The following is a 20,251-nucleotide window of genomic DNA, read 5'->3' as shown; positions in this document are numbered from 1 at the left end:
TGTTTTGAGTTCTGTCAGTTGGTCTAACACAAGAACTGAGTCCCCTGATAAATTTCTCCCTTCAGTATTCCTGTTTCTTTCAGACAAACATTTCACAGCAGCACTGCTGTGAAACACTTCAGACTCTTAGGGTTCTGACTGTGGGAGTTCTACACTCATCTCTGGAGGATTGTGTAGGGATCAACCTCAGTGCTGGCAGGAAAAAAAGTTCATTGCAAGGGGAAAGAAAGCCAATGTTTGATATATGCTGGATAAAGGAAGAGTTGTGCTGGACCTTTAAAGCTCTGTCTGAAATGTTTAATTGGGTAAGACAGGAAGGAGAGCAGGAAATTGTGCAGACTTTCTCCTCTGCTTTCAGAGCACCCCTGCAGTGTTTGTGGGATTTTCCCTTTGTTCAAGCAGTTTGTCCAACATTCCTCACACAGTTTGGTAATTCCTAAAACCATTCAATACCTTGACCTGACACTCTTGATCTAGTCAGCAAACCCTTTGTCATATTGAATGTCCATCCAAGTAAAGCCCATGCATTCATCAAATGCATTTTTTACACACCAGCACACTGCTTTCTTCTGCTGCATTATCCCAAAATACAGCCAAAACTTAGAATTCCTACATCTGTGAAACCCTTAACTGCCTCTAGCATTTCATTCTCTCTAAATGCTGTCTCCATTGTGCCTTTAATCCAAAAATGCTGAATGCTTTCCCTAATATAATTTTACTAATTCCTTCTACAGTTCAAGAATAACTTTCTTCATATCCAGTGAAAACACTAACATGTTTTAGTATATATTTTTTTAATGGTAAAACACATTTTAAATTTGAGTAGAAGCAAACTGTGTTCCATAAGCATTTTCCATGCAGGTTTCTTAGATTCAGCACAGGAGGTGACACTCACAAGGCCAAAATACTCCAATTCTCATTGGTTTTGAATTAACTACCATCAGACTCACCATGTTTTTTCCTATTTCTTTTAGGCATGTTTCTGCTAAGCAGGCACACAAGGGAAAAGTAGAATAAATTCTTCTTCTAAGTTCCACTTAAACATCTATTGCAACATCCAACAGTGGGAATTTACCTCTTTATTACTGATTAATTACAGTGCACAACACGTAGAAGAGAAGTGAGCATTCCAATTTTTTTTTATATGCATGAGGAAAGGCAGGATAATATAAGAAGTTTTCCTGTTTGCACTGGAAAATTATCCTGAATGAAGCCAGCAATCCCCAAACCAATAAAATCAGAGATATTTCCCTCACTTTAATGGGTTTCAAATCAACAGCAGAATTTGCTGTGGTACTTGGATTTTGTGATAGACCAGAACAGAAGAAAATATCTTTCCATGGAAAAAACCCTAAATTACGAAGTCAGGGGGAAAAAAAAGGCAACTTTCTTCACATTCTTACCTCAAAATTCAGTGTCTTCCCTGTCTAGTATTGAAAGTGTATTTGGGTTTATTTTATAGAGAATATTGTCCTTAAGGAGCAGCCCATTGTAAATTTGAGGTGGGAGATGCTGGAGGATAAGGAGGAAGTTCATTTCCTCCACACATCCCCTAGGTAACAACAGTGGTTTATTTGGGTTGTAAACTTTTGATTAAGGGAATATATCCTGTTGGATATCTGTACAATGCCTTGAACAATGGGGCACAAATTTTCTTTGTGGGTTCCAGGAAAATAATATGGAACCTAGATGAGAAGATATTTGGAATATTGATTTTTTTTTTTAACATTACAATTCCATTCAGATGCTTTATGGCCTTTTTTCTAAGTGCTATTGAGCTGAGCACTGTTGTACCAGGTAAGTGGTAAAAGCAGGGTGATATTATTACAGCTGCTTAAACAAAAACCAATCCTGTGAGCAACAGGGCAAAATGAACCTGTAAATAACTTGTAAAATAATAATAAAACCATGACAAATGGGTGCATCCCCTTACCTGGGCTGCTGATGAAGTCACAGTGTGCAAAGCCTGCTATGTCCATCCTCTTCAGGAAAAGGACCATGCTGGTGAGCTTGGATTCCTGAACTTTAGCTGGGACTTGTGGCTTCATTTCCTTGTGTGTAAATTCTTCAGGATACAAGCAGAAGAGTTTCCCTGGAAGGGAATTCAGGAAAATTACCTTTTTTCAAATGTCTCCTCCTCCCATTGCCACGTCGATTGTATTAATAATTTGAGCTAATGGATTTAAATTTTGAGCTAATATTTCTACCTGATGGAGACATGCCCAGAATTTGTTTATGCATCTCTGCTTGACTTTGGCTGATAGGCTGGGTTAGAACAGAGTCTGCTCTGATTCTAGGATTGTACACCTTTAAATGAAAGAGATACCAAGCATCAGATAAGTACACAAGGGCTGCAATCATATGAATGGTCTGCACTGAATTTCTCTCTAGGTCATTTCACAGAAAGTGTAGTAACAGTTTTCATGTCTTTTCATTTCACCAGCTTGGAAAGGAGATCACTCAGCACCCTGACAAACTGACAGACGTTTTGCAGTCACTCTAAGTGTGCTCTAAGATAAATGCCCCTTTTTTTTTCTGAAAAATGTACCTTAATAAGCAGAAAATGGTATCATCAAGAAAAACATTAACAAATATTATTTATATCTTCCAGCAACAGAATCCCAATGTTTTCTGATAGCATTTTGTTCTCCAACTCCAGATTTTTGTCTTAATACTGAAATCTGACAATTAAGTGCAGGAGGCGAGGGCTGTATTAGAGATGTATGATGGCATGATTTATATTTTTCTTAATTACACTTTATTTTGATTAAGTTGAGGAGCTGATCCACTCACTGTTCTGGCCACAAGCCTGTAGTGGACAGCAAGACATAAAATTGCCTGGATAAGGCAGCTTTCTACCCCTGTCATCTGAGTCAACTCTGTCTGTTTAAGCAGGGTTTTAAGAAAAAAGATAAAATATCCTTCAATGCAGGAGATAAATTTCTTTTCCTGCAGGTAAATTGCTGATAAATCCCAGCTGCAAGGCTCAGGTGGGATTTTGCTCTGCACAAAAGTTTTTCTGTTCCCTCTGTGGTCAGCTGCCTTTGAGCCACACAGACTGAAGGGGAATTGGAACTGGTGAGGGAGGAATATCACAGGATTAACAAAATCATTGAGTTAAAGGTAAAAATTGCATCACTGATAGAGGTGATTTTGTGGATGTCAGGACTGTTGGAACTGATTTGTTCCCATTGCTTTGTATTTTAAATTCACAAAATTTTAAATGAATTGGATTTTGCTTTGGGCTTCAGGTCACCATGGAAGTGAGGTTCACTTCTGCCATTCCAGAAAACTGCAGTTGTAGGAATAAATTTAAGAAATAAGCATAATCTCATTAAAAACTGCTTTTAGGCTCTTCTTCCTTGCACACCAAAGTGTGACTTCTTTTTAGCTTGACTTGAGACTGAGTTAGTCTATAATTCCCATTTAAGAACCTTTAAAAATGACAGATTTTTGCAATGAAAATGACAGTTACTAGTAGTTCATAAGCTTTCCCCTGAACTACTAGCAAGGCTAATCAGGATTAATGATCCCTGCTCCAAAATTTTAGGAACACTTAACTACAATTTTGGTTATTCCACCTTGTATTATAGAAAGGAACTGATTATTAAGATGGTTACAAAGGCTGCAGTAATGCAGCTTTCCAGCTCATGTTCCTACAGTTATCCATTCCTTAGGACATCAGTTTTGTAGAAATAAAATAAATGAGAGAGATCTTTTTGCAGCTGCACTGGTCCTTCCCAGGGTGGAAAACGTGAACTGAGGCCAAACTTAGAATGAACTGGAAAAGGTCAAGTATTAATTAGAAAAATTGCAGCATTTTGAAGTACTTGGATGGGAGCACATGTCCAGGAGCACAAGCAGCTTTAAAAAATAGAGATTCCCTGTGTGAGCAATTACTAAATCATTAAATAAGGGATGAGGTTAATCTACTCAACCAGGAGATCTGCCAATAGGAGCCCAAGAACTGATTGTATTTTGCTCCATCTATAAGATACTGAAGAGAGAGTTATCACTGATAGGCCAAAGCTCAGGTGAGATGTGTTTTGCAAGTGAAAGGTCATTGGTTTGGTGCCCAAATGGGTGGTAGTTTCAGCTGGGAGTGTTCACCTGGCTTTAGAAACTTTAAAAAATTGATTTCTGATTGAATTTGGGAAGTAATTGTGATTCCTTTCTCGTTTTTCACATGAACTGTCCATGAAAATGATTTAAATTCTATTAATTAGCATGTTAAAAATATTCTAGAACCTGTGCTGTGAAAGAAGAGAAAAACACAAGATCCTCTAGAAACAATTTGCATTTATCTAAGCTGCACAATTCCCTTCCCCTGCTCCCCAAAGGACCTTCTGCACAGTTGATTTTTGACAAACTTCTGGCTCTCCTCACTGACCTTTCTTCTCTCCACACCAACATCGATGGCAAAGGTCACATTTTTAATCCAGACCAAAGATTCTCCAAGGCTGGTGGTGAGTAGCACTTTCCTCCTGTATTTTTTGCAGCATTTCTGTTTTTGTTGAGTTGGTTTGGGAGTTGGGTCTTGTTTTGTGGGGTATAAAGGTATAGGGATGAGTTCTCCAAGGTCAGGGTTTAAATTGGGCTGTTCCTGTCTGATCATTTGATAAGCTTTTTCAATTTCCTGTAATCAAGAGAAATACATTTTTCCTCATGAAACTATTGTATCCTTAGTTGAATTGCAACACATAAAATGATCAAAATATGCCTTAATTTACCTTACTTATGATATTTAAGAATATGTAAGTATTAGAAAAGTTTTAATTTTTTTTCCTGATGGTTAATAAACTCTATAAAGGTTTAATACAGTCAATAAAATGTCCCAAACTTGTGTTAATGGAACATCACCTTTAAAATGGTTCACAAATCCAGAGGTTGGATATTAATTTTTTTTAGTCTTTTTGTTGTTGGATTTTTATTAAATAAGAAATCATTTGTGTTCTGCATGGTTTTTTGAAAGGCACACAAAAATAATTCATGGGCTTGCTCAGTTTGAAAGGGAATTATTTTAAAAGCATTTTTATTAGCAAACATTTTGCAAAATTGAACAGCCAAACTGAGTTTCTCTTTGAGAGTGACACCACATTTACAGTAGTTATAGGTTGAAAGTGCTCTATAAAAATTGTTGTAAAGATACCAGAATGACATCTAATAGTAAGGCTGGCAGCAGGGCAGCACATAAATCTTGATGTTCTTGATTAATTCATATTTTTGTTTAGTTGAAAAGACAGTTGAGTGCTTGGGAACAGTGAACCATTACCAAAATGAAACCTTAAATCACAGTTAAACAAGAAGTCATAGGATGTTCTGTTCATAATGAGTGTTCTGCTCATTGTGAGAGAGAAAACTGAGTGATCTCTTCTCAGCAAGAAAGAAATTCTTAGTTTTGTGGGGAATCTGCCTGTCAAAAAAAAAACTTTTAAACAGAAATAAAACTTTCTTCTCTGTCCTTTGAAATTGAGAAAAGAGAGTGTTTTCTCTCTGATGATTGTAAATATGGGGACTAATACAGAATTCATTATAATTTGTGTCTATAAGGTTTAAAACTGATTATTAACATCATTAAAATTGTTTTGTATCCATCCCCCTTTTTACAGTGGAAAGCAACACTACCTGGGTAGTTTATGGTAAATTATCTTTGCTTGTGAAAAGTCATTATTTCCTGGTGAGTTTGTTGTTGTAAAGCAGATTTAATGACACACAGGAGAAGATTGGGAATTACTATCAGGGCAATAATAATAATAATAATAAGTATTGAAATATTTATTTGATTGCTTTGACAGCTGTAAATGACCTGCTGGTTCAGTGAATTTAAGGAATCACTACTACCTACAGGGATTCACTATTAAGAGTGGCCAAGCCCATGCAGATTCCTGGATTTTCTGCCACACCTCTGGAGTGACATTTCCCTCCTGCTGCTGTGCACACAAAGGGTTGGGAAGGAGAATCCAAATGGAAAAATCTCGTTGGGAGGATCAAGGTAAAAACATTCCTGTGCAGTAGGACATTGATGGGGACTGGACCTGTGTCCATGTGTCCATTCTCACAAACCAGGGATCCCACAAAGTGTGGGATGCCCAATGCCAGGGAAGGTTGCAATGTATTCATTAAATCCCTGCCTTTGTGGCCTGTGCCCCTGTGTGCTGCTTTTACTGCTTTTTGCATCACACAGAAGAATGGTGGCGTTCCTTTAAACCTACAGAAAATTAATATATTATCTACAGAATATTCATATGTTATATAGATATAAGTATAAAACACAGTGTGATATGTGCCATGACTTCTTTGAAGGAAAACCCTGAAATTATAAAAATTGGCGCATCTTAGCTACTGGCAACAAGATATTTATAGGTCAGGTGAAACCACACATTTCCTGATTAAAACCCAAAACAGAACAGGTTAATAACTTACTTGTTCACACGCCAGGAAGATGACAATGTCCCCCTTCTCCTTGCTGTGGTGTATCTCGAAGAGCAGCCTCAGGGCAGCCAGGAAGGGATCCCTGTGGATGCTGCAGGAGTACACAACCTCAGCACGGTGCCTGCTCTCCACTCGGATGGCAGGGATTCCCCCCCAGAAATCCTGCAGAGTGCTGCACATGTGGGGGGCAGTGAGGATCACCAGCCTCAGCTCTGCCCTTGCCAGCAGCACATCTTTCAGAAGGCCAAGCAGGGCATCTGTTGCCACAGTCCTTTGGTGCACATCATCCAAGACAATGACACCGTAGCAGTTCAGGAGGGGTGTGGACATCATTTCCCTCTGGAGCATCTCATCTGTGCAGTACCTGCAGCACAGAAACACAAAACTCTACCAAGTCTCTTGGATGATTATTGTAAGAAATTAATTCAGGGTCCTGGGGACAGCTTGGTTCTTTCTATTCCAACAAGAAAGATTTTATCAGAGAGAGTATTTATAAAGAGAGTGTTTTGTAGACATATCACAGTCTCAGTTGCATGTTTAAATCCTTCCTTGAGTAGCTCCAAACCTGATGTGATTCAATGACACTCAATGGCACTGTGGGGAAATGGATGCTCCAGGCAAAAGCATAAAATCATAAAATGCCCTAAAATCATAACCTATTCATCTTCCAAACTATCTAAGCATATCACATACCATAAACAATACTTGAGCTAGGAACTAATCCTTTTAGATAAGGAAAAGAAGGTGCACTTGAGGCAGTGCTAGAACCAAAATGAGCAATTAATTTATACCATAAGGTCCACCTCACTTTTATCCCTGCTGCCTGAGAGGTTTTTTAAGGATACTACTTTTGTTGTGTCGCTCAGCAGGACTTGGAATTCTTGGAGATGTTTTGATGTGTGAGAGGAAGGGATTCATCTCCCTCACACCAGGAGCAGCTGCAGGAAGTTCTGCTGCAGGATGAGGTTTGAGGAGTTCTCCATGGAAAGAGAAAGGACAGGCAAGAGGAAGAGTGGTGGAAATTGATTTTCAGAAGTGGTGAGAATCCTCTGCTCCACTGGAAATCAGTGACTGACAAAAAACTGTGATCTAGAGATGATAGTTTGTGCCTGCCTTGTTAAGGAACCAGAGAAAATAACTCTCACAACTTTCTGGGAGGCTCAAAAGCTGAGTCCTTGTGTTGCTGCTGTCACCTGCCTATGCTTAATATATCATGTGCATTTCTTATCTCTTAAAACTCTTCCTAAATACTTATCTTGTTACTGAATATACCCTCTTCTAGCCATGATTTTGGATTGCTTTAAAATTCCAGCTTTACTTTGTGATAGAAATCCCATGTTCTCTTATGGTAATGACATTCCTGTATTGGAAAATAGAGGGGAAAAAAAGTAGAGGAAAAGAAATACAGGTTATTGAGGTGCTTAATGAAGTTTTGCATGGACAGTAACCTTGCTCACTTAAACCTGTACTTTGATTTAGCACAGAATGCCTCCTTCAAGCCTTTTGGTGCTTATTGATTAACCACAGAATCTCTGGAGAAGTGGAGAGAGCTCATTGCAATCCACAACTTCCATGTGAGGGGGAGAGGAGGGGCAGTCACTGCTCTCTGCTCTGTGGTGACAGTGACAGGACTGAGGGCATGGCCTGAAGTTGTGTCAGGGAGGGTTTTTGGATACCAGGAACAGGTTCTTTCCCCAGAGGGTGCTGAGCACTGCCCAGGCTCTCCAGGGAATGGGCACAGCCTGAGGCTGCGTTTGGACAATGCTGTCAGGGATGCACAAGGTGGGATTGTTGGCTGTCTGTGCAGGGCTGGGAGCTGGATGATCCCTGTGGGTCCCTCCCACTTCAGTATATTCCATGATATTAAAATATTATACAACTTTACAAAGCAGCTTTGTTTTTATCTGCAAGAGCTGCAGCGCTGTCAGCTGCCAAATTCTGCATTTTGCCTTGGCCTAAAGGCCTCCAAACCCCACAAAGGCCTCTGGATCTCAGAGGCCTCCAAAGCCCACAGACACCAACCTGAGGATGGTCTCAGGTGTGCAGCAGCTGTCAAAGGGGACAGAGTAGCCCACCTCGTGGCCGAGGTTGACGTCCATCTGGTCAGCCACACGCAGGGCCAGGGTGACGGCAGCCGCGCGGAGCAGCTGTGTGCACACCACGGCCCTGCGGGGCTGCAGCGCCAGGCAGTGCTCAGCACACCACTGAGGGACCTGCAGGGACAGAAATCAACAGGAATTAGTGTTTAATGTGCTCGGGAGGGACTGGGATTCCAGACAGCTAGGATTCTTTCAGCAGGGTGCAACAACTCAATCCCGCCGAGCGCTCGCTGCTCGCTGGGCCGTGCATGGGAATTATCCACAAAACACTTGGGATCTCAAAAATTCCCAACACGGGCTGGAAGGTTTATCAGGGAATTGCCCAGCTGGACTCAGGTTAGCTGGAATTTCCCACAGAAGGGAGCAGGTGACAGCAGTGTCACCAGCAGCACCGCTGATGGGTGCAGTGAGCTCCGTGCAGCTGTGTTTAGTGTTGGCTCAGCAGCAAACCTGCTCTGCTCTATCATATCCATGGAAAACATGGCCCGGGAAAAACAGCATTTCAAACTGTTAAACACCACAGTAAATATCTGTAATTTTACATGAATTACTCTGCAAATGGAGATAACTGAAACCGAGCTGCTCCAGGAACTTACACAGCAGCTCCCTAATTTATGTATTAACAGAAAATCAACACTGGAAAACATCCATGTGTTGTTGTTATGAGAAATTAAAATTGCATTATAAATATTATTTTAATGGTGGTATTACATTTCAAATCCCATATTTAATCAACATCTAAAACTATGTGTGCATCAGCCACATATAATTTATTTTCTGTATAATTACATGCATTTCTAGCAATGTTTAAAAACCAGCCAGCAACATGCTACATCTTGTTAAACTTGTTAAAGGGCAATTTAAAAGCTAACATTTCTTAGCAAGTTGTTTACTATTACACAGGTTTTTTGTGTATAAATTACAGTCAGTAACAAGGGGTGAAGGCTTTGCACTCCAAAAGTTATTCCAGGCACCAGGTGGGTGTTTATCATTTTTATGGGAACATGGGAATTTTCAGGGAGAAGTGTGATGTCTCTGGTTCAAAATGTGATCTCTAGCAGTGCCCAGCATTGAAGTCTCTAGGATATATGAGATGCCCTGCAGCAGAAATTATCCTGCAGCTTTACCAGCAAGAAAGTTTTCTCCTGATCCCAATCATAAACAATAATATTCTGGCTGATAACACTTGAAAATTCTTCTCTGCTCACTGTGACAACAGACCTGGTTTGTTATATATTGTTACAACAGAATATCATAGTCTTGACTGATATTTGTGTGCTTAGACTCCACTGAGATCTTGGCTTCAGTGATGTCTTTTAACATGAGTTTTGTAAAGTAATTTTGTGCTGTTGGAGAAAACATTTGCTCCTGGCTGAAGGGAGGGAAAGATCATTAATTCTCTCTGAGGAACAGCCCTGCTGAATTCAATCCTTCACTCCCTGAGATTTTTTTCACCTTCTCTCATGACAAATCCACTTTATTTCTTTCCTGATATAGCACCAATCAGAACCAAAACACAAAGGAAGAGCAAATTTTTTGGAGTGCATGAAGAAAGTTATTCAGATGTTTAATATATTTTAAATCTGTATTTGACTGCATTAATCTTTATTCACCTTCTGTATTTCACTTTCCCTCTCTGCCCTTAATACCTGGATGACAATAGGTATAGTAACTCTGAAATTCATACCTCATTAAATGTTCTAAAAAAGACATTAAAAACCCCCAACCAAGCCTGTCGTACTGACCTGGGAGCTCTTGCCAGTCTTAGCATCTCCTGACACAATCACGATTTGATTATGAAGCAAACTTTCCATGAAAGTACATTTCTTTTTCCATATTGGAAGCTCTTCTCTCTCTTTCATCAGTCTATAATAACGGGAGGAGTAAGGCAAGCCATCAAAAGGATTAAGCTCTAAATCTTCTCCACAGACAAGTATTTCCTCTTCATCCCCATCGCTGCTGTCGAGTAATTCTGAAAAGCAGTGGTTCTCTGGAGAAAAGGTTAAAAACTCCATTTTCCTTACATTTATTATTCCCAGCAAAAGCACATTAGTGATGGAAGGAGTCCTTTGTGTGCTGATTGATCATTCAGGCCCCCTAAACCTGAGGAAATCCATTTCTCCTCACTGCAGGATTAATATTTCACAGCTCTTGGGTTTAAAAGTTCAGACACTTGGGGTCCAGCTGCCTTTGTGGTCTGCTTGTCCCACTCGGGGTTGTTTAACAACCCCAATGAGCCTCCAGAAAATATATTTAAAATAAAATCATCCAGAATCTTCCAAATGGCAGTGATGAAACCAAAAAGATGTTAAAGAGAAGCTGAGCAGCTTTTGCACTTCAGTGGTAAACGCAGCCCACGAGTCCCACGGTTTGCTCTTGTCCAGGCTGGGGAACAAGTGGGGAAGAGCAGCTGAGCCTGACCTTTGTGGCTCCTGTGAATGGCAGGCTCTGCAGGATTTATTGTGATTGCAGGGCTGGCATGTGGGAGCTAATCCCAGCACAAAGGGCTGCACCCCTGGGTGCTGCAGCAACTCTGCTTTGTGCTCTTTGCAGAGTTCCAGCCAGTCAGAGCGGCAGAGACTCTTTTTGTGCACTCTGTGGATGAGCCTGGAGATCTTGGGAGATTTTAACAGCTTTTGCCACAGTTAAAATATAATTAATACATAAAAAATCCCAGATTGATGCCAGTTCTAATCCTTCAAGGGCACCAAAATGGCCTTGAAAGGTGGTGGAAGAAAAAAGTTACTGTTGTAGAGAAATTCCAATTCTGAAGACTCCAAAGTAACAGAATAGTTTCCTAATCTTGGCTGAGCTCTACTGTAAGACAAATAGTAAGTAAGACTTTTTATTTTAGCTCCAGAGAGAAGTGTCCTGTTGAAGCAGGATGCTGACAATGTCCAGTTTTCATGCTCAGTTAGGTTGTTCAGCTGGATTTGAATCCCACTTTTCCTCTGACCTTCATGGATCTCTCTGATTCACTCTCTGATTTGTCTGATTTTGTGTTCCATCCCTCCCTGTTTGCTGTTGCAAACTGCCTGCCTTTGAGCCTCTCAAATGGGCCCCAAATTACTCAACAAGGCATAAATGTCATGAGGGGATTGGAAGTGCAATCCCATGAAGGACTTTTTGGGGAAAAATTAATCTTAAAATGACATGACGGTTTTTTTTTTGTAACATCCATCTTAAAATGTCATCTAATACTTGAATTGTTATTATTCTGCATTTTAGTTATTTTTCACATATTTAGCAGCAGTAGCACTCTGTGCTCTCTGATTTCCTCATTTGCAGTACAGGCTGATCTCCTAAACACTGAGAATTGGACAGCAATATTTCCTGGTTCACTGGACAAATTTGAATTGTCATACCACAGCAATTGCTTTTGTTTTTCCTTTTTGGCACCTGTAATACAAGAAAGCAAATTTAAATGTTACCAAATCAAGAAGAACATTTACTATTTGAAAATGGAATATTTTTGAAACTAATATTCCTTTCATGAAAATGCTTGAACAGACCAGGTAATTGACTGATTGACATTATTTATCTCTGCTAAAATGGGCCCTGTAAAACTTCATTTTTCTTTTCAGTCTGGCCCTCAAGAACTTACAAGATGCACATTTTAACAAAATATAGACTGATCTAATTAATTCTAATAAAAAACAGAAATACTCTCTGCAGATGAGTGCTTTTAGCAAATTAGGTATAAGCTGCTTTCCAAGATATCAATGAGAATTTTGCTATTGATTTAAATTATATGTTGTTGTGCAAGAGCTTATGATAATGCACTGCAGGAAAGGAACAAATACCACATAACATATTCTAGCTATTTAGTAAAGACTTCTTAATATGTAGGTGCTCTTTGCACTACTCTTTGCTGTTAAATCTTTCAGAGGAGGAGGATTTTCTGGGTGCAATTTAAAAGAATTGGGATCTGTAATATCTTTCTTCTCTGCTCCATTTTTCTTCCCCCATTTAGGCAGAGGTGGTTTGCAGTAGCAATGGGAATATAAGGGTGTCACTTTTTTTTTTCACCCCAAGAATGTTGTTTAAATAGAGTGGCTTAGATTCAGTTTACTTTATAATGAATCAAATAAAGCCTGTGAAATATGAAGGTAACACATCCTGCCTTATAAAAGCAGAATTATAGTTTATTGTTGTTAAATGAGAACCAGCAGATGCTGTCAAGAGCAGTTCCTGTCTGCATCCTATTTTCCAGCACAAACTCTTTGATGCAAAGTCCCTGCAGTGCAGGTCCAGGGGGATGTGGAACAGCATTTTGCAGCTGGAAGTGGTGGAGCTGCTCCTGACCTTGAATTCCTTTAGTCCTGAAGGCTTTGCTAATTTTCCCTTTTAACATAAAAAACCCCTAAAAGATGTGTGTTGGTATATTTTGATATTTCCTCTTTCTGTTTATGTGGCTGATCCATGACTCAATGTCTCCCCTGCACTTCAGATCAGGAGTTGGGAATCAATTTGAACTTTTTTTTCCTGATGAGGCCAACCAAGGGCTGTGTTTTCCCTATCCAGACACCTGAGTTTATCAGGTGGTTAAACTGGTTGATGTTTTCCCATGGGAAAACTGGGATGGATGATTTTTTTCCATGATCTGGGACTGTTGGATTCCAGGGCTGTGAGCATATCCAGGATCAGGAGAAGCCCAGGCTGAACCTGCAGCTCATCATCCGCAGCCCAAAGCAGAGGAATCAAGGAGAGGGACTGGGAGAGAGCTGCATTTTGGCAGATGAAATCCTCCTGGCAGATGTTTCCTGAGCTCAGAGTAGGGCAGGGAATGGGGCAGAGATCTCCTTGCACACAACAAACTGCTGCAGTCACCTGTGTGAGTAAAGCAGCTGCAGTGACTGCAGGGGCAGAACCCGAGGTGAGAATGTCACCGTGATTTATGGAGTCCTGCTGCTGAAAACGACACTTTAATAGTCTCAGCAGGACTTTTGGTTGTTGTTTTGGTTGCTTTTTATGCTGCTATGAATATGAAAGCTTGATGCCTGGCCAGGAGACAGTGAATAAATGTGAAAAAACGTCTCTCATTTGAAGACTCTGTTAACTTCTCCCTTGGCCTACAGACAGCAGCATTTAACCTTGCTTATGCTGTTACTAAATAACAGTTTATTGAGCAAATTGTAAAACTAAACCAGAGAATTTCCATCAATGAGGGAAGTTGCAGCAGCACAGATGTGTCACACTTCTATTGTGTTTGAATTTCCACTTAAGGTCCTTCTGTCTGGTAAAATATTGCTTTTGCATTGCTGCTCTTAAAAGTTTTGAGAGCCAGTGATGGATTGGTGTAGAACTAACTGTTTCAGCTCAGGATATTAAAAAAAAAAAGAAATTCTAATTTTAACTCACTGGTTGCCCAGCACTGGATGGAAATGTTATGGGAATTGAGCTGAAATTGGGCAGGTTTATTCAATCTACTTGGTTGGGATGTCACTCCAGGACCTTCAGTCCCAGTTCAGCTCCAGGAAAGGACTGGGATGGACTGGGTTAGTGTGGAGCACACTCTGAATGCTCTTAATTTTCATAGCTGGAAATAAAAGACAGCTCAAAGCAAGTTTTTCTTGGGTATTACCATATTCATCACCCCTATTTGCTTAATAAAACCATTGGTTATCTCATTGTCTGCAGTAAAGCTGGGTTAGGACACCATTTACAGAACTGTCAGCCCCACACCAGAGCTGGGTTTTTATTCTTCATTTGAATGATGACATCAAAAGCAAACTCATAGCTCTGTGTGCCTTTTGCAAGTACATTTCCTCCTGAGCTGTTTCACAGAATGGCTTTAAGCATACTTTAAACACCAAGACAACTTAAGACAGATGATAGGAGGCCTAAATGGATTTTTATTCTAATTTATTAGGATTTTTTATGTAATGGGATATCTTAATCTGCTTTCCATTCTCTTTCTGTTGTTTAGAAAAGGAAGACCAGCTTGGTGTTTTCATTTCATTAGTATAATATTCATCTGTACAATAGACTTGACACTTTCCAGAGCTGGAGGAGGAGGAGGAAGGAAAAAAAGATAATTCATAGGGAAGAGAATAAAGGATATTTTGAAGTTGGATTTGAAACAAGATGAAGAGTCAGCTAAGACAGTATTAGTACAGTTTGTTCCAGATGACAGCAATGAGAGACAAGGAGTTTGGGTGGAGGCCAAAATGTCTGGTGGGGCAGCAACAAAAACTGGGATTGCAGCAGTGCAGGGAATAGAGTCACACCAGATTGTTTGTCAGCTGCTTTAAAAAATGATGAGAAATATTCTCTGGAAGTTTCCTGGTGCAAGTTAGGAACTGTATTTGTGAAAGTACTGGTGATGTGGTGATGTTTTCCTGTGAAGGCAGAAATATTTTCCTGGCCTGGAACATAGATTTGTGGATTTTGAGGAAATCAAGGGAAGGGATGTTGAGCAGTGAGAGAGGGAGGTGTGCAATGTAAAGGAAAATGAGCAAGGTGGAATTATCAACAAAAAATACAGGTGGTGACAAGATTTCTGGGCAGCTGAGAAGGGAGCAAGTGGGAGGCAAAGCTTTGGTCACCCAAAGGCTGTGGCAGGGGGTGAAAAGGAGCCTTGGTTTAACCCAGAGATTTGGAGAAGCAGCTATTGGGTTATTCAAAGCACCCCAAATGGGAAGATGTTTCCAGCAGCAGAGGATTGGCAGATTTGCTGTGTCAGCAGCCTGGGGCTCAGCTCTGCTTTGGGCAATTCATGCCTTCAGTTTTCTTTACAACTTTTGGCAGCAGACGTGAAACTTTGAGAGTGTTCATTGCTGCTCTGATGGATGGTGCAGTGAGGAGCCTCTGTACTCCAGAATTAATTTTCTGTATTCTAAGGCCTTCCAAATGCCTCTTTAGGGTTTGATTGATGCGGCTGGTTTTTATATTTGCCCAATAAAATATATTACACACACACACCCCCAAGTGTTTTTATGGCACAGGTGTCTGCCTTTCTCTGCACTGAGCTTTATTCCCTTCTCTGTGGGTGTGGATTTCTAATGCTTTAGATCCTGCAGAATGGAAAAACACACATAAAGTTAATCCAGTTTATTTATTTTTACATTAAAAAAGAAAAAGAATCTTGTGGCTACTTTATTGGGAGTACAAATTCTATTGATTTGTCTCACATTCTAAAGATTTTAATTTATTGCAGAATCACAAAATGTGCTGAGCTGGAAGGGACCCCCAAGGTTCATGGAGCAGGAGTTGTTTAGCTGTGCTAACTTTTAAAAAACTTGTAACTTAATAACTTATTTAATGGAGCATGAGATGTGAAAATGTTGCACATCACGGATGTTTCTGATAAACAAATCCTGCGCTACACAATGCTGCAAATAAAATCAGAAAAAGGGTGAGAATTTTGCCTTTAGGAAGGATGGGCTTTGCATGATGGGGCTGGAGATTTTTTTGCCTTTACTGTTTGAATAGAGCTGTTCTCCTCTGGTCACCCAGCTCCTGGCACTGGGAACTGGCCTGGATCTGCATGCTCTGAAATAACAATTTGGTTTATTTGGCCATCAGAGATTGTTCTGTGACACTGCCCTGGCTCAGGGGTCACCTTGGATTTCATGCCAGACCTCTTGTCAAACTGTGATCATCAACTCAACACCCAGAAAATCCCACAGGGAGGGTTTGAACACTTTTTTTTTCCTTTTTTTTTTCTTTTTTTTTGTTACAATATTCCAAGCCCGCCCAGGTCGGTGGGAGTTTTGTTGCAGACAGAAGTGAAGTCAGCCTTCATTTTTTGGCTTTGACCCTGCAGTTATTATTGAAGCCCAAAGATCAGGAAAGGCACTGTGAGCCGCACTGCCAATTCCAGCCTCCCTGTTGTTATATGTGCAGCTAAGCTTTAGGATGAATTTCTGCTTCAATACAGGTGCAGAACTAAATGTTTGGCCTTTGAATTGAACGGGAGTTTTTCCATTGATAGAAATCAAGCCGGAGTTTCTTTCTGAAAATGCTGCTGATGCATCTGTGACGTGTGTGGTTAAAATAATTATGGAAATGAAGCTTATTTTCTCAAGGTAGGGTAACCCTTCATGTGGGGTCAAACTTTCTTACAGTTTTCAGCTACAAGCAAAAGAATAAATGTTAGATAATGAGTGATCTCTTGACCTTAAATTTCTGTTCACCTCTAAAAGAAAGCAAAAATAATTTTACATGTTGATTAGGAAAAATGCCTCTATTATTTTTTCCTCATTCTTTGTAACTATGTTGTTTCCTCTTTGATGATTTCACCTTTTCTTTCACCTTCCCTTTGAAAGTTTCCAGAAAGAAAACTTTGATTTTCCTTTTTTTAGTGCTAAAGCAAACTGCAGCACTAGAACCTTTTTTAATGTGTTAGGAAGGGCTTTATGGTCATGGGAGTGAAACCTGGGATCTCTTATAATGATAAATACAGTGAGTTAAAAAATTTTAAACTTCTGAAATGGTGAGGTGGAGGGAAGATATTATCTTTACCTTTTGTGTGTGTATTTTGTTTTACACATCAGACTAAAATGGGATGGACTAAATGGTATTGATTATTTTTAAGGACTACAGAGGTTTTCATGAGCTTTGGATAAAGTGTTGAATATTTAAATTCACCTACTAATTATTTCTATACTCTTTATTTTTAAGTCACCTCCAGTCATGGCCTTTATTGCATAAATCATTAAGGACAATCTTGTACAAGTGGGACAATAAATCACAGTTTGGTTCTAGGAAGTTATAAGGGAAGGTGGTGGTTTGTTTTTTTGGGTCTTTTTGTTTCTTTCTCTGTAGGTAAAATACATCAATTAATAAGCACTCTGTTGCTTAGGCTTTTCTGCTTAATGAAGAGCAACAATATTTGATGAAACTCCAGTGAAAGGAAACAAATGGGATGCAAGTCAAGGGATGATGGGGGAAAGCTTTTAAAAAATAATAATAAAAGCAATAAAATAACACTCCTAGAAATCTGAGTGCAGCTAAGCTTTGATTCCTTTGCTGGTGATCCCAGTGACCAGGCTATGGCATGCAAACATGGATTTGAAAATCCTTCAGGAAATGCTTGAATTTTTCAGTTGCTTTAGGTAGGATGTGGTTACCCTGAGAGGTTGGCAGTGATGGAAGTGCCCAAGGCCAGCTTGGAGCAGCCTGGGACAGTGGAAGGTGTCCCTGACCAAGGAAGGGTGGAACAAGATGGGCTTGAAGGTCTTTTCCAACCCAAACCATTCCATGGCTGCTGCATGGCTTTGCAATGAAACTTTTCACCAGGGGAATGAAACTCTTCTATCCAATGTGCCCTGAGACAGGACTGTCTACAGAGAGCTTTGGTACCTCCTGGGTGCAGAACCTGGAATTGCTAATTAGTGCTCTCTGGGTGCTGCTGAGCTTCGTTATTTCCTTGGGACTTCACCACCTTTGGCTCTCCCCGAGTGCAGAAGTGATACAAGTTCTACAGCCAAGGGTTGTATTAACTAATAACATATTGTTATTAACTTTAATATATGTTATTAACTAATAACATATTAAGAATGTCTTCAAAAGGTTGATTTTTTTCCTAAGAGGAGTAGCTGAGTTACCTTTTAACTTAAAGGGAATGAATGCAGAATAGAGTGGATCAGGGAGAATAAATAATGAGTGGGTTTTGTTGAATGCAATAGGATTTTTATTGAATGCAATAGGATTTTTATTGAATGCAATAGGATTTTTGTTGCTCATTGGCTTAAAAAAAAAAATCCAGTGTTGCTCTGTTTTGGTTCAGTGTAATTTAGCTCACAGCAAACACTCCTGGCTTTTTCAGAATAGTTTCAAACCGGTAAATACATCTTGCAGTGTTTTAAAACATAACTGAAGAACAAATTAATTTTTTTAAGATTACTCCATTCACAGCCTCTGTAAATGGAAACTTCTTAAGGAAACCTAGAAATACTTTAAGGGACTTCAGATGATATTTATCATACTGACACCTGTAGAGTTGATTTTTTTTCCTTTATGAAAGGAAATTTATTTCAAAATGACATTTTAAAGGGTCAGCTGGAAGTGTTGGTATCCTTGGGCATCCCAGCTCCTGAGGGATTTAGGAGTGTTTTTCCAGTTTGGCTCTTTCATCCATTGCTATTTAGAATATTTCTTTGCCAGCCTGACTCTCAGACATCCTAAAAACGTACAAAATCAATGCATTTCCTGATCTGATCATTGGAATTGCATCTTCCACTCTTCTCCCAGTTTTATGAAATCTTTTCTTCCCTGAAGATTTTCAGAGTCAAATTTTCTTGTCCCTTTTCATGTTTCACAGAGTTTTTGGGGTTTTTTCCTCATTTATGTATTTTTCTCATTATCAAAAGTCACATTTTGTTTTCAGATTTATCATTCTTATATCCAGATTTACTGGAAGTAGATTAACCAGAAACAAAGATGCTGCTTGGATTCTAAAATTAGTTAATTGAGTATGTCTTGCCTAATTAAATGCCTCCATATGGGTTTTTGGTGGCCTCACTTTTGAGGCATGTGTTTGTAAAGAAGTGAGTTATATTTTATTTATTATAGGAATTTTCCTTTTATAGAGGCTGGAAATTCAGTATTTGAGGTTCAGCATTTATTGGTTAAATAACCAGCAATTTGTAGACTCAGACATGCATGATGTTTTACATTTATTTTTAAGAATATATATTATAATACCAATATTTCCCTTTTGTCCAGATTTTATATATATAAATATTTTATTTATACATTATTATATTTATTTTATATAAAAACATATTTTAAAGGAAAATAGAAGAATAGGAGGGAGCTTCTAAACTGTAATTCCAAATTTTTGGTCTTTTTTTTGTTGTTGGATTTTTTTTGTTTGTTTTTATTAGTTTGTTTTATTTGTTCAAGGGTTCTTTTTGTTTACTGAATTTCTTTTCATTACTAATCTTTTTTATTCTGTGCATAGAAAGATTTACCGGGAAAAACAGAGCTGCACTAAACCTGAGTGCTCAGTATGGCAACCATAAAGCCCTTCAATAGAATAACTTTAGATACTATTCCTCCATGAAACAGTGAATTTAAAAGTTAACTCTGTTACTTAGCTATAGATGCAAAATAATTTTTCTGTGTATTTCTGTGTATTTTGTTCTCCAAGCACCTTTTAGGCAGCAGTGCTAAATCCAACAATAACATTATTTATTATTGAATGTCCAAAATTCATCTTCTCAGACGGGTAAGTATTTATATAAAGTATATAATAAAATTCTTTTTTGGGAAATATTTACTAATTTTTAGGAGCAAGAACCATCAATAGTTACAGAAATTTTTCACCACCATATTCAGCTGCATTGGGCTCCAAAGAAGCAGCAGAGAAAAAGACTGATAAGGACAATAATTATTGTCAGACAGGAGATCCAATGTTGCATCCCAATGGAACCAAATGTTATGGAAGTGCAAAGTTAATGTGGAGTTCTCTTCAGGTTTATAAAGCATTTTAAATCTGGGAGTGGCCGAAATGCTGAATATTGGCTGTAAATTTTTAATTCGAGAGTAAAAATAAAATTAGATAAAATTTGTTTTCCCCAATAAGCTCTCGACAGCTGCAGAGTCACTTGAACCAAACCTACACCGTCTATGAGCTTAAATAATTCACTTTTTACCTACTGTCCAGAATAACTCCTGAGTCTGTTTCCCTTTCCTTTGCATTAAACATGAAGTGCTGGTAAAACTCAGGATTTGATTATACAGCCTCCAAATGTTCATTATTTTCCTAGAGA

The 20,251-nt window shown here is 39.0% G+C and overlaps 1 protein-coding gene and 1 long non-coding RNA gene across 2 annotated transcripts in view; one reads left to right on the top strand and one right to left on the bottom strand.

Moving 5' to 3' along the window:
• DHX32 (DEAH-box helicase 32 (putative)) overlaps positions 1 to 11,051 on the bottom strand; it is a 21,377-nt gene extending 10,326 nt beyond the window's left edge. The window contains exons 1-6 of the mRNA XM_085064615.1: positions 10,277 to 11,051; positions 8,455 to 8,645; positions 6,424 to 6,796; positions 4,391 to 4,636; positions 2,208 to 2,307; positions 1,934 to 2,092 (exon numbers count right to left, since the gene is read on the bottom strand). Coding sequence (XP_084920741.1) covers positions 1,934 to 2,092; positions 2,208 to 2,307; positions 4,391 to 4,636; positions 6,424 to 6,796; positions 8,455 to 8,645; positions 10,277 to 10,546 — 1,339 coding nt within the window. The 5' untranslated portion in view covers positions 10,547 to 11,051. The remainder of the gene's footprint in view (positions 1 to 1,933; positions 2,093 to 2,207; positions 2,308 to 4,390; positions 4,637 to 6,423; positions 6,797 to 8,454; positions 8,646 to 10,276) is intronic.
• LOC146435045 (uncharacterized) lies at positions 3,045 to 20,251 on the top strand. The gene is made up of 6 exons (XR_014853121.1): positions 3,045 to 3,123; positions 4,341 to 4,466; positions 5,796 to 5,992; positions 7,299 to 7,470; positions 16,468 to 16,561; positions 19,770 to 20,251. It is a non-coding gene; the product is annotated as an uncharacterized LOC146435045 (long non-coding RNA).

The sequence above is a fragment of the Lichenostomus cassidix genome, chromosome 6 (assembly GCF_008360975.1).
Source record: "Lichenostomus cassidix isolate B80296 chromosome 6, HeHo_3.0, whole genome shotgun sequence".
NCBI classification, from domain to species: domain Eukaryota; kingdom Metazoa; phylum Chordata; class Aves; order Passeriformes; family Meliphagidae; genus Lichenostomus; species Lichenostomus cassidix.
The sequence above is the reverse complement of the archived record's forward strand: the minus strand, read 5'-3'. Positions and strand labels throughout refer to the sequence as shown.